Below are 12,647 nucleotides of genomic sequence, written 5' to 3'. Positions count from 1 at the left end.
AGCCTGTACGGAAGGCTGCGATGCTCAGGTAGAAAGAACCATGCTCTCATCTACCTGCCACAATATACTTACCCTGTTACCTGATCCTGGCAGAGCAGTTCGCCAGTGCAATCATCAGGGAAGCGGGCAGCGGCGAATGGGACCCAAGTAAAATTCCAGGAGAGTCCCAGTGTCCTGCTGTTCACCATAAACTTTGAGGAAGGAGTCTGGAAGAAATTTATTACTGAGAAAATATCAGTATAAAGGAGTATTAATAAATGAATCGATCTTTATTTACCGTTTTGTTCCTAGCATACTTGGTCTTGGTCCTAGCATTATATATTAATCTCGGTAAGTTTTCTGGAAAATTAAAAAATATTATTAGATAGCGTTCCTTTTTCTTTCCCTTTAGGATAATAGCCTTAGTAAAAGTAGGGTGATTGGTAAAGGTTCCGCATCGTCTAATGCATTAGGATTCTAAAGAACAGATTTTTCCTTTTCCTTCAAAGATCTTCAGACGTTCTAGGCATCCTAGGCAAATTCAAATGCTGTCCTCTGTACCAGTTAACGGCTCGGGTCAGTATAAAGGAATTCCTGGTGGGTGGACCCGTTCTCTTCTGGGAAGATACGGACCTGGATGGTTCGACTGGTCCTCATCGCCATAGCAGGGCCGTATTAAAGGTTCGCGCCAAGAATAACCACCTGGAAGCAAAAAAAGGGAGGCACCCGAAGGTACTATGAATTATCGCGAAACAAACCACTTGACGCCTCGAGGCTCTCTGTATTTTCTTATCTTTTCTCTTTAGCTTCTCGCTTCTTGAATAATTCCATATTTTTGTGTATTAATTGTTACTCGTATATCTTACGTTTTATTATCTTTTTGTCATCGACCTTTGTTTTTATTCGTCTCAAAGCTTTCACTTATATGTATATATTATATACATATAATCGCAAACCGTGATTTTCATGAAGAGTGTCCTTTCATTTTACACGTTGGACTCGGTTGCAATTAAAGTTATTATTTTGGTTTACCATTTTAAACAAGTAACATCGTAATATACATACACAATATACAATAAAGGCTCGCCTCGATGGAACATTAACGAATAATGGATTCTTCGTTAATTGGATCCGCGTCTCTTATTCCACCGGCAAGAACAGAAGCAGAATAGCGTAGTGCATCGTATAGCAGTGATTAGTCAAGAACAGGATTCTCCCTCGAGGCGGCCCAAGAAAGAAGTCAAATGCACAAAAGCGTGCACTTAGGGGCCTCCCAAACAAAGTTTCACAAGCTTTACTTAAGATCTAAGTCAATGAACGCACATTTTACAAGTCCATACCAAGCGATAGACGAGCGTGCATTGATCCAGACCTTACGCATCATGCTTACTAAAGTTTTTGTGTGCGAGACCTCTTACGATCATGTTACATTAAAGAACCTGGCAGAAAAGTTTTGACTAAATACACGACGCTAGATTACCTGAGAAAAACGTGTTTTTACGCCGTCATATTGATACATAATTCGCCATCTGTCCTTTTGCCTATATGTGTACATATGATGGTGCACGTGTCTCTGATTCTCTCTCTGATTTTCTATTGCACCTCATTATGTGCGAATAACAATGATCTTTGTTTATAACAACGTTACGCAACAGACATTCGCATAGGATAAGTTCAAGCTTCCTTGAGAAACTCAAAAATGTATATCCTGGGGAATATAGCGTTTTTATTTTCTCAAATTCGCATCCGACTATACTCAAGGTAGCGCAACAAATCTTCGGGAGGAAGTTCGATGGTGCAACGCGGCCGTTTATTCATAGTTCATTATACTAATACTATCAGTATACCTTTGCCCACCTAATGGGGTTAACCCTCTCTCAAGTATTAATGTAATGTTTAATTAAACAAAGCAGCGGCCAATCAATGTATCGCCCTACTCAACATTAATACTTAGGATTATAGGTAACAGCTAGTACTCAGATCAGAAAGTAAGTCTCATAGAAGGACAATAATTCCTTTCTTGGCATACAAGGATTAATCATGACATAGTATGTTGAATTTTAAAGTCAAAAGAAGATTCAGCTCAGCGTCAGCACGAATCTTTGTGAGAGAATCGCTTTGCAGAATAATTTTCATTTTTCGTATAGCGCCGACTCCAAAAAAAATGCACTCGTACTAATTAGATTGATGGTAACTAAAATTCAAGACACGCTATTCACTCATTATCCTTGTCGGATGTATTAGATTATTGTTATTTAGTGCCTTTTAAGTCAACAGTGGTTGTTTAACTTTTTTTTTTTTTTTTTTTAATATAATTCACCACAAATCATCCAGCGAGTAATACTTCAATTTCTTTTATTTAATCTCACGTACGTATTCTTTTTATTATTTGTCTTGTCATTCTCTCGTTTAATCTCTCTTTCATACATTCTGGTAACCCACACAAATTATTCGTAAACGCGAGCTTCAACAATGACACAACAACAACAACAACACAAGTAGTGTTGAGTCTGTTCGCGCTCTCTGAGCAAATTACTCTTAAGTAGTATACATACTATTTGGTGTACAGATAATTTACAGTTAGAAAGTACAACGAAGCAATGTTCCGGTAGCAAAGTGGCGGCCAAGTGAGACGAGAAATGAGGAACACGCGCCATCGACGTTATAAATAATAAAAGGTAAGTATAAAAATAAAAGAGGATGCAATAAATAAGCGTATAAAATAATAAAATCTAATCGTGCTAGAGGCGCGGGACCATTTCTGTATTCTTTCTTCGTTATCCATTATTTTTTGTTTGTTTAAAGAACACAATTAAAAAGAGAAAAGAAAAGATTAAAACAAGAACACGGAGCGTTCCACGTTACTGTAAAGACATTGACAAATAATTTTTCTTAAATGATCAAGATGAAATAAAAATTCAAAATTCGATCGTTAAGGTACCTGATGAAACACCTATGTACACACATACCAAGTACACAACGTTTCGTACATCATACACGTAGAAACACATAACGAGTCAAAAGAAGAAAGCTGCCAAATGGAACGATCATTCATTCAGCTACACCGGAGTATATTTTCTGCCGGTCTCTTGAAGAATGAATAGTTAAGAAGCGAATGGAAAAAAACTGTATGAATCAACGAATGAAAGTAATATTTAAGTAATGAAGCGGCCAGAGGTAAGCTGCCGTATTATTTTTCTTTCTTTCTTTCTTTTTTCTTTCACCAGACTTCCATTCACTCTTTCTTTTTACCCTTTCCTCTCTCTTTTGTTTTCGCTTTACGCTCTTTCTCGCCGAGCCTAAACCACACACGGGGCCCGACGAGTACCTAGGTACTTTATTACCAGTTAAATATCACAATATCTATGATATAAGTGTCTATAAGCCAGCCATCATAAATGTGACTGGCGTACACGAGTTCAGACATTTTTACACATCTTTCTTTTATTTTCTTTCGCTTTACTTCGAAAGCACGATAATCGCTTCGAATATATCTACCGTACGAATTTACGTACACGCGTTTTCTAATCACACGCAATGTCTTAATTTTCTTGCTCTCTCTTTATCACTCGTTCTCAGAATTATCATTCGCTCGACACTAATAACTCATTATATACGTAGCAGTCTTCGATAAAGTTTGATTATAATAAAACATTCTACGTTGCATGCCGATTGTGAACTCGAAATAGAAATAATTCTCTTTTTTTGTTTTCATTTCATTTTCACAATCCATTGTGCATATCCGCCTTGACGAATAAACACATCCATGCAAGGAACGGAACATCACTTGTAACAAGAAATATTCAACCAAGACTCAATTATAGCTTCCGATATTGTACAATTTCTTTTTTACCCTTAATCATTTCTTCTACCCCAGATCATTTTATACGAGTAATTAAGCTTTAATTACGCTTGAGTGTTGATTAAGTAGCCGACGAGTCGGACTCTCGATTTGGGTAGATCGTTCTCTTATCGCTATTAATGCTCGAAAGTTAATGATGCCAACGAGCTCTTAACTGTCTGCACTGCTGGCTAGTGAAGTAGTAGCACGTGGTGGGGTATCAGCACGTGATACACGTGGTCAGTAATAGTTAGTGACATTGGGGTACGACCTTAAAATTCAACGAGGCAGTCAGTACAAAGCTAGTGAACACAATTAAAAGCTTTCAAGTCGTACTTATCAGATAATGCAATAAAAAATATTTTGCGAATCAATTCATTACTCTCCTATGAGTAATTATATGAAATGATTAAGAATGAGTACCCATGTAAGTCCTATTGATGGAGATAGGTCGAAAATATCTTGTAGGATATTAAGAGAATCGAGAAAAACAAAAAAGATTAAATTCCCATGAAAATTTTCAATGATGAAGGTAATTAAACAATGTATCAGAATTTATATCTGGGATCATCATTACATTGAGAGCGATTTTTCTCCTTTTCCCTGAACTCTCCTAATTCATTTGTGTGATTGCCACATAGAGGGATATTAATTGTTCAATTAAAATATATGTACACAAAAATCCACCAATCCGGATCGGTGTTTCTTGATAAGTGTTCTAAAAAGCAAAGATCTAGTAATTAATAGCCAACTGTTTGATTATCTAAATTAATTATGTACATTTAAAAGAGAAAGGTGGCGACATGTTCTATCGCGTTAAAGCTACAAGTAAATTATCTACAATGTGACGAATGAACAATCAATCAATCAATCAATCAATCAGGCGTTTGATCAATCAATTGCATAGTATGCGAATCGAACATTATAAGTTGTAATTGATACTAGATTTATATACATCTTTTTTGTTGTCTTTCTCTCTTTTTCTCATTCTCTGGTATTCTAATTAATAGTCTAGTCCACGAGAAAGACTCGCTCCTTGAATTTTTGTACCGGACTCGTCGGCGTAGCATGTGAACCATGTACAATTATATCTAAAGGAAATTACATTAGGTATTACAATGTATACGACTATGTATCTAGTATTACGTAATATATAAAAACGAAGCGTATAACAGGTTCAACGCAGGATCCACAACTCCTAAGCAAAATTTCGTATTGCTTACGAGGATATCGCCGGTATTTTAAAAAATAAAATTAAAATAAAATAACATTCTGATGCGTATCGAGTGATAAATTAAATATAAGCTGGACCGACGGAATGTATTTGAATAATTACGAGAAACGGGAAGAGGAAAAAAAGAATTCGAATGATACGTTTATCAGTAAAGGAGACAATGACCCGTACGAAATCGTATGTTTAAAAAATAAAGAAATTTTTAAATAAAAATAAAAATAAAATAAAGAATAAAAGAACAAGACAAACCAGTTAACAATCAGTGGAAGAAGAGTTAGATTAATCAGAGGTAGATATCAGTGATGGCGACTAAGCCCTTAGCCCGGAGTGGGTAGGATCTTGTGTCAGTGAATATTAAAATTATATTGCTTACGGCTGGATGTGATGCGCAGCCAGCGAGTGACAGCGAGCGGTTCAGGATGGCAGTTCGACCAGGAGATGTCGCTGAAGTGAGGATATGGAGTAGAAGTAGTGGTGGCTTCGACTTGAATCGCTGTCGTTGAGTATTCCTGTTGGTAATCATGCTTGTTCCTCTTGCTCTGACGATGAGGACTCGAGTGATTCTGGATCCTCTTGCCATTTGATAGCTGTCCGGCTGTTTGTTCCAACTGATCCGAATCAAAGATGGCTAGACTTGGCATGGAGGATGCCTGAAAGCTTCTGGTCGCGCTTGGTGACTGCAGGGAATTTGCACCACGTGGAAGCTGCACGACGATCTGTGACTTGGCATCCTTATAGACCGAGACAGGAGAGTATATGTTCATGGTTTCCGGGTCAATTTCTATAGGTGTCTCTCCTTCGAGGACAGTCGTGATCACTGGCTGCTTAGTCGGTAAGGGTGCAGCTACTACTGGAATTACCGGTGAAACAGCGGCCGGTATCAAGGTAGCCACTGGTGAACCTTCAGCACTGCCTGGTATTGGCGACAATGATGGCAGTACCACTGATATTGGAGTCGTTATAGAACTTGCGGATGATGCTGCTACAGCTGCTGCTGCTGCTGCATTTGCCAGACTTGTCTCTAGAGAGAGTTCCTCATCAGCGAAATCGTCCTCCAGTTTCGTCTAAAAAAAAAAGAGAAGACGCACACCTTCGCAGTGAGTGTCTGCCTGCTCAGGAAGGGTAGCTTCAGAACCCAAATGAAAGCATGCCTTACAGGTTTAGCGGAGCCATGCGGGGCCAGACACCGATAAAGTAAATCAACTGCCTGGAATAATAAAACAAAAAAACAGGTATCAACCCCCAGGACAATATTTATGACGCGCGATTACCCCACTCTGGCTCCACGTAAATTCTCTGGTCTCAGTGATAAAGACAAAAGAATAAAATAAAGCAATTAACTTGAAAGATTAATTAAAAATTGTGTACACTTAAACCTTTAGACTATTGGCATTTTTTCATTAAGATAGTGGTCCTCTTTGGCCAAAAATTTATACATATATAAAATATACATATTGCATAGGATTTTCAAGTTTGTTCTCAGCCCTAAGAAGGGCTTTGCCGGCAGTCTAAGGATAACAATTCATTACAACAGACGATAATTTCTTTTAAAACTGAGATGTCTCGTTAATATTCCCTAACAAGAAATATAATATAATATTTAAATGTGCAATGAATTGACAATGGTCCGTAAGCTTCTTTGTTACAAAGACTAATGTACAAATTCCATTATACTGAATATGCACTGTAGAAAGCCCGTACTAGGATTTGCATTACAGCTTGCAGTGCTTTGAATATATTGAAACAATCAAAACGATAAGGATCCTCACCTTTGGCAGTGGGTAAGTGTCAGGTAATGATAGAACTGGAGGCGAACTGGGCGCATCCGATTCGTTGTTCGACAGAGGAGTATTCGGACCAAGAGGATTAATGTTTCCTGATGAGAGGGTTACTGTTCCAGTAACCGTGACTTTCGCCGGCCTACTCGGGAGCTCCTTCGCGGCCCGGTGTTCCGCGAGGAGCTTGTCGAAGGTTTTACTCCTACCGGAGACCGTCCTCCGCAACGAGACCGTGTGTGCCTTGCAGGTGAGGGACCTTGTACAGGGCTTCCCTGTTTCGTCGTTCCAGACTCCGCAGTGTCTGTCTGGATCGTATTCCCGATCTTTGAGAAGAGAGCGATCCGTTTTGAGCCTCTTCCTCCGCGGCTGTCCACTTGTTCCTGGACTTTTGACAGGACTCGAGGACATCACTGCAGCCTGAACGGGAATTGCCTCCATGGGTGAACATGGTGAAGAGATCGAAAGTGTCGTCTGTAAATTTGCTTGGTCTGCTGTGCGTTTTACGGACGAATGATTTGTTTTGCTGCTTGATGGTAGCTGAGGTGTCGTTTGTGCTTTCTTTAACTTAGAAACTTTACAGTATGGCGTTTTTACTGGTGGCTTCACAACTGGATTTGCTGGTGGAGGTAGATTCACTGTGCCTGACGGATGTCTACTTTCTAGAAACGATAGAGACATTTAATTATAATGTTATTACATAAAATATTTATTTTGGACACCTACCCATATGCTGTATGAGAGCTTGTGGTTTTACTATGGCATTGCAAATCTCACACACAACTCCATAAAATGCATCACGTTCTGGGCAGAAGCCATAAAGGTCGATATCTAGGAAATATCAAACCTATTATTCCAAAGTCTTAATCTAAAAGTCTTATACTTTAGATTATTTAATAAATGGAATCTGTACCATCAGAGGACAGACGTGTGACAGAGCTGGAAGGTTCACCTTCGGGTTCATCATCACCTATAAAAGTTGTAACGAACCAAATTAAAGATCCCTTAAAAATATGCAAAACAATTTATGTATGTGGAAGATTGTTATCCAGGCAAAAAGTAATCGCAGTAGTTATATACCTCTTCGTATACATGGTAAAATAAATAAAGCACAACGCACTAAACCAAAATGAATTTGTACAGTTTTATTATTAAGACAAAAATCTTACAAATATAAAAAATATTTTTAAATATTTCTATAAGCACGTAGAAGAAAGCACAAGAAGAAACAAGAGTTTCATGTGCATAATTAAAAAAAAATATCATTCATGGATCCTATAAGAGTTGGACGTATTCCTTAGCTGTCTGTCTCTTTTTTTACATATAACAAAGAATAATTTGGCATTAGGTAGGTTATGTGCATCGAGGTTGTCGCTCATCCACATCTAAGCTAAAGGCATAAGAAACGAAGGGCAAGTCTCCCGGATATTTCGAACATTGATAAGTGTTCGCGACTTACTCAAGGGCTTATCCCGTCCAATGCGTTCGATCCAGCTGGACCAGGGCTGTCCGTGGAAGAACGTTGGGCTGTCACTTCCCGACATTGCCAGGGCGCTCGCTCGTGAACGAATGGTGCGTGGTGATGCGTCCTAGAACGCGGCTGGCGTCTTTTTTTCCCTTGGGCCACGAGGATATTAAACCGACGCTCACGTACGGACGCCCTGGCTCATGCTTAGCACGTTTTTTACAATGTTTAGCAGCGACGACGGTACCGCCCTAGTGCACGAATCCTCTTATTCAGCATCCTGGCATTCGAACATCTTTCTAATGCTCCACCCCTCCCTTCCTTTTCAACTTGACTTCCTTTCTTTCTCTCTCTCTCTCTCTCTCTCTCTCTCTCTCTCTCTCTCTCTCTCTCTTTATGTATCTCTCTTCTTCCTTCCTTTCTATCCTTACGAATCCCAGTCTTTCTCTCCCTGTCGCCAATGGATTCAATGAAATCTTACCCGCTTGCGTACAGGGCTTGTCTCTATGTGCATCTACATATATGTATGTACACATATAGACACTGAATATATAGGCTAATCTCGAATGGAAAAGGTGCACACAAGACTTCACTTCCATTCCCTTCGATTTCTATTGGATGACAAACAATATAATATGGCGACTGAAGCTTTATTATGAGCTTTTTATTTGCTTAAAAAATATGTCGAAGAAACAGGACTGTTGGAAACAATATAAATTGGGAAAGTCAGGATGAGATTGTGTAGACACTAAAAGTTCTCTGAATCATCTCTCTTTCTTAAAAGCGTAGAAATTTGCGTATCTGACATCAAGGATATGAACACTATTGATGAACGTTGCTATACTAGTGACATTGTTCAGAATACTTGGAAATTATGTAGCAAACATTTTTTTCAAAGGGTAACATCAATTTCGTTGTGATAAAATGAGACGATAAATTAGAAATACACAGAAAAGTGATACCGACTGAGATTTATTTATTGACTGTCGACAGGTAGAATTCTCTTTGGATAAATTACAATTCATTATCCAAGTAATAATACTATAATGTTCGATTGAATAAAGACTAGACATTCCAGTGTATTCCGTGCCTTGAGATTCAAATATGTAACATATCTATATATAGCTTTTCAATGGGTAAAGTACATTTCTAGGTGTCCGTGACCCCCCAGGATCTCGTGACATCATATACCATAAGATGTCCAGTTTGTTTACGTTTTCAATCATTGATAATACTGAATTAATTAGTCTCAATAATATATGATCAAATGATTAAGAAGAGTCGTTATACTAATTAAACATAATCTTTCGAAAATTAATGCATAACGGTATCGGCACGCATGCTGTCACATAAGAAAGGTCAACGGCGTGTCACCAAATATTGCTTGTTTCAGGTGAAAAAGAAAAACTAGAAACGCCGCTACGATAACTGTATTAAAATGCCACGTCTGCAGAATAGTATTATTCTCAATACACAGTGGCATTCGCCTTGAAGCGATTTTCAATCCGAGCAGCGACGGTTTAACGAGTCTCATTCTTTTTCTCGCAAAAATACTTCATGCCAGACGATATTTGATTTTAGAGACTTCTATTAGCAGCAAAGAACGATCGTGAATTCACTTGAGTCTGCACTTTATCCGCAGGATTTCCACCTCGATGCTCTTGTATCTGTTGCCAGTTCAAATACCAAAAAGGTTGCTTTTCCCTGGGCCACGTTTTGATCCTGTTTACTAGATCCACATCCCCACGAGCATCCACTGGTAGATTTGGTGGAACAGTCGTCGTCGTCGACGTCGTGCTCGTAGATGCATTGTTGCCAAGACGACTGCCCAAAGATATACCAGAAGCGACGGCAGCATCTTGACGCTCTTTAATATATTGTGGCAGTACAACGGGATAGCGATCAGGAGTACCAGCGTATGGAGATCTCTGGGCCTCTCCCAGAAAAACAATCATTGCCAGAACAAAGAGATACCTCATCTGCGAGAAAAAAGGGCATTATATCAACAAACAAAATAAATATTCTAAAAGAAAACTGTTAACGGCTACGTTTTCGTCCAAGTCTAACGAGAGTTGAAATACATGGTTTGTATACCTATAGTTTATGAATCTATAGATATACAACGTACGTATTTCACTTATCGACTCGACTCCAATGTAAAACTTCACCAATAATTTTTATATTGAAAACAGCTTAATTACCATGATTGATTGTGTAATTAGTTTTTTCTTTTTTTTCTTTCTTTTTACACTTGATGATATTCAAGGACAGGAAAATGTACTATGGATTATATCGGATCCACTCGTATCACCGGTTCAACTTGTTGTGCTTGTACCATGAGAGATTCCTGTCTATTTAAATCGGCGTTCTCCCCACTCACAAAGACTGAGGCGTGTTTTACGTCGGAATAGGGACTTTACAATTTGCGATAATACTCTCCAATTCATTCTTCTACTCACGGTTAGATTCACGATGACGACTTCCATGAATTCTTTTTAATTTCTCATGAGTATTTCGAGCACGCGCTTATTCTGTAATTTCCAGTTACATCATTACTTTCATATGCGGGTACAGAGGCAGCTCCACATATTGGAACGAGGCTATAGCACAATATAAACGTTGCTCTGAAATTGATGACTGTTTAAAAAACCCCTGAAAAAATGTAATGGATTATGAAAATAATAATGCCATTAAATTAGAGGTTATACATGTGTATAATTACACTTATGCAAATTGAATATAATTATAATTAGATATTCCTGCTTCCTCTTTAGCCCCAAACAACGTACCACTAACTTAAAGATTTGGTATTTTCATTATCTTAAAAATTTTATTAGTTTTTCAAATTTTTACTACCGTAGTTAAATTAGTAGATAATCGCATATTTTAATATTATTTATGTATAACGTAATAATCGTAAATAAATATAAGTATATTGTTTTAACCTTTTCAGTAAAATTGTCATTATAAAAATTCTTGATAAAAATAAAAAGAAAAAAATGAAGTAAACACTAAGAGAAACCAGGCCTATTAACCACAATGTTTATACGTATGGTTGTGGTATTGCGGAAAAAAATGATTCACATGTTGTGTAGCGTATCCTTTATTTGATTATTTAAGGAGGTTCGACGATGCCACTCAATCAAGGATAAAATTCCGAACTTTTTTTTATATATTAGAAAATAACTAAATATTCGTGTATGTAAACTTCGAACGTAATTTTTCGTATAGTTTCTGATATATAAAAAATCTAACAATAAGTGTCAATTTTAATACTTTAGCATAATACTAGACCTACAAAAAAGAATAAACTTGAAATTAAATATCTCGATTTTCGTACGGTAGAATGTAATAATTTTGTACTTAAATGCTGAGGTTATCTTAAATTTTCACTAATTTATTTTTTGAACCAAATCACAGTGCCACCTTAACTATGATTATTATCTTATTGATTCCCTATCATTTTGTGCAATCATACTCTATTCTCTTTAGGCAGCATTGACCCGAACTATTCTACGATCGCGAATGATCTGAATGGCATCAGAGTTAAACGGAAATCCATGCGATAGACGCATTCTCTTATCTTCACACTTGTTGACACTTTGCACTTTGGATATAGATAGAGACATTTTTAAATCTTGAAATTCACTCCAATGTAATTCAACTTTGCTCCGATACCAATGCTTGGTACTTTCTTCATTTCAGCACGTGTCCTGGCATTGCTTTTGGTCAAGAATGTCGTAAACATCCTGTCGCCTTATCGTATTCCGCAGTAGGAAATGACGTTCTGAAACTGAATGCACTTTTTATCCCGATAGTATATTGCACAATAATCATTGATACACGAGCAGAGTAGAATTTTTTTTCTATTTAAGCCAATACTTATCTTTAATATCCAGGTCAATATGAGAGCATAACGTTAGATGAAGGATTCTTGTATAACTTTAGTAGGTCTTCAATCTTCATTTTTTTTCTCTCAAGGATTGTTTTGCAAGTTTCGGCGACAGTTGCTGTATTGTATCAGGAAAAAGAAGAGCTTGTGCAAGAGTCGACACAAGCGATAAATGTACGTGGTTTGCGCTACCCTTTATTTATTTTTTTCCCGCTTCGAATAAATGAATTATTTTAATGTTTGAGTCACAGTGTCAAATTTAAATAAATACGTACTTTAGAATTCAGTGTAACGAAAAAAAAAGGAATAATTTTCCTGCATTGTCAATGATACAAATAATATAAATATGGGATGGTCAAGGTATTATGAAGAAAAAGAAAAATCGATGACTAAGAATCATCGTTCAAAGAAAAATCATCAAGGTACCATCTCATGGAATTATTGAAGCGTGTAACAATAGG

General features: G+C 37.5%; 2 protein-coding genes across 5 annotated transcripts; both read right to left on the bottom strand.

Annotated features, from left to right (window-relative positions):
- Positions 1-119: 119 nt before the first annotated feature.
- LOC107271248 (ataxin-7-like protein 1) lies at positions 120-8,938 on the bottom strand. 4 transcript variants are annotated; one of them, XR_003060813.1, is made up of 9 exons: positions 8,289-8,938; positions 7,743-7,799; positions 7,556-7,660; positions 6,824-7,491; positions 6,211-6,261; positions 5,428-6,118; positions 541-681; positions 278-339; positions 190-206 (listed from the first exon to the last, which is right to left on the bottom strand). XR_003060813.1 is itself a non-coding variant. In XM_015747002.1 (6 exons), the coding sequence occupies exons 1-6, from the start codon at positions 8,371-8,373 to the stop codon at positions 5,399-5,401; spliced, it is 1,686 nt and encodes a 561-aa protein (XP_015602488.1). In that variant the 5' UTR covers positions 8,374-8,938; the 3' UTR covers positions 2,288-5,398. The 4 variants fall into 4 exon arrangements, 2 of the variants coding, with proteins under 2 accessions (XP_015602488.1, XP_015602489.1); XR_003060812.1 differs by having other exon boundaries at positions 120-206; positions 278-681; XM_015747002.1 differs by lacking the exons at positions 190-206; positions 278-339; positions 541-681 and having other exon boundaries at positions 2,288-6,118.
- Positions 8,939-9,250: 312 nt separating this feature from the next.
- Positions 9,251-11,153, bottom strand: LOC107271252. The gene is made up of 2 exons (XM_015747011.2): positions 10,496-11,153; positions 9,251-10,273 (listed from the first exon to the last, which is right to left on the bottom strand). Exons 1-2 carry the CDS (start codon positions 10,496-10,498, stop codon positions 9,872-9,874), a joined length of 405 nt encoding a protein of 134 aa, XP_015602497.1. The 5' UTR covers positions 10,499-11,153; the 3' UTR covers positions 9,251-9,871.
- Positions 11,154-12,647: the final 1,494 nt, after the last annotated feature.

The sequence above is a fragment of the Cephus cinctus genome, unplaced genomic scaffold (genome assembly GCF_000341935.2).
Source record: "Cephus cinctus unplaced genomic scaffold, Ccin1 Ccin1_scaffold0929, whole genome shotgun sequence".
Classification (NCBI taxonomy): Eukaryota; Metazoa; Arthropoda; class Insecta; order Hymenoptera; family Cephidae; genus Cephus; species Cephus cinctus.
The sequence above is the reverse complement of the archived record's forward strand: the minus strand, read 5'-3'. Positions and strand labels throughout refer to the sequence as shown.

Excerpts from the sequence above, each read along its gene's own strand:
- LOC107271248 (XM_015747002.1), bottom strand. The coding sequence starts at position 8,373 with ATGTCGGGAAGTGACAGCCCAACGTTCTTCCACGGACAGCCCTGGTCC. Across the intron at positions 7,661-7,742 it reads CACACGTCTGTCCTCTGATG|ATATCGACCTTTATGGCTTC; the intron begins GTACAGATTCCA and ends GATATTTCCTAG. Across the intron at positions 7,492-7,555 it reads AGCTCTCATACAGCATATGG|AAAGTAGACATCCGTCAGGC; the intron begins GTAGGTGTCCAA and ends TATCGTTTCTAG.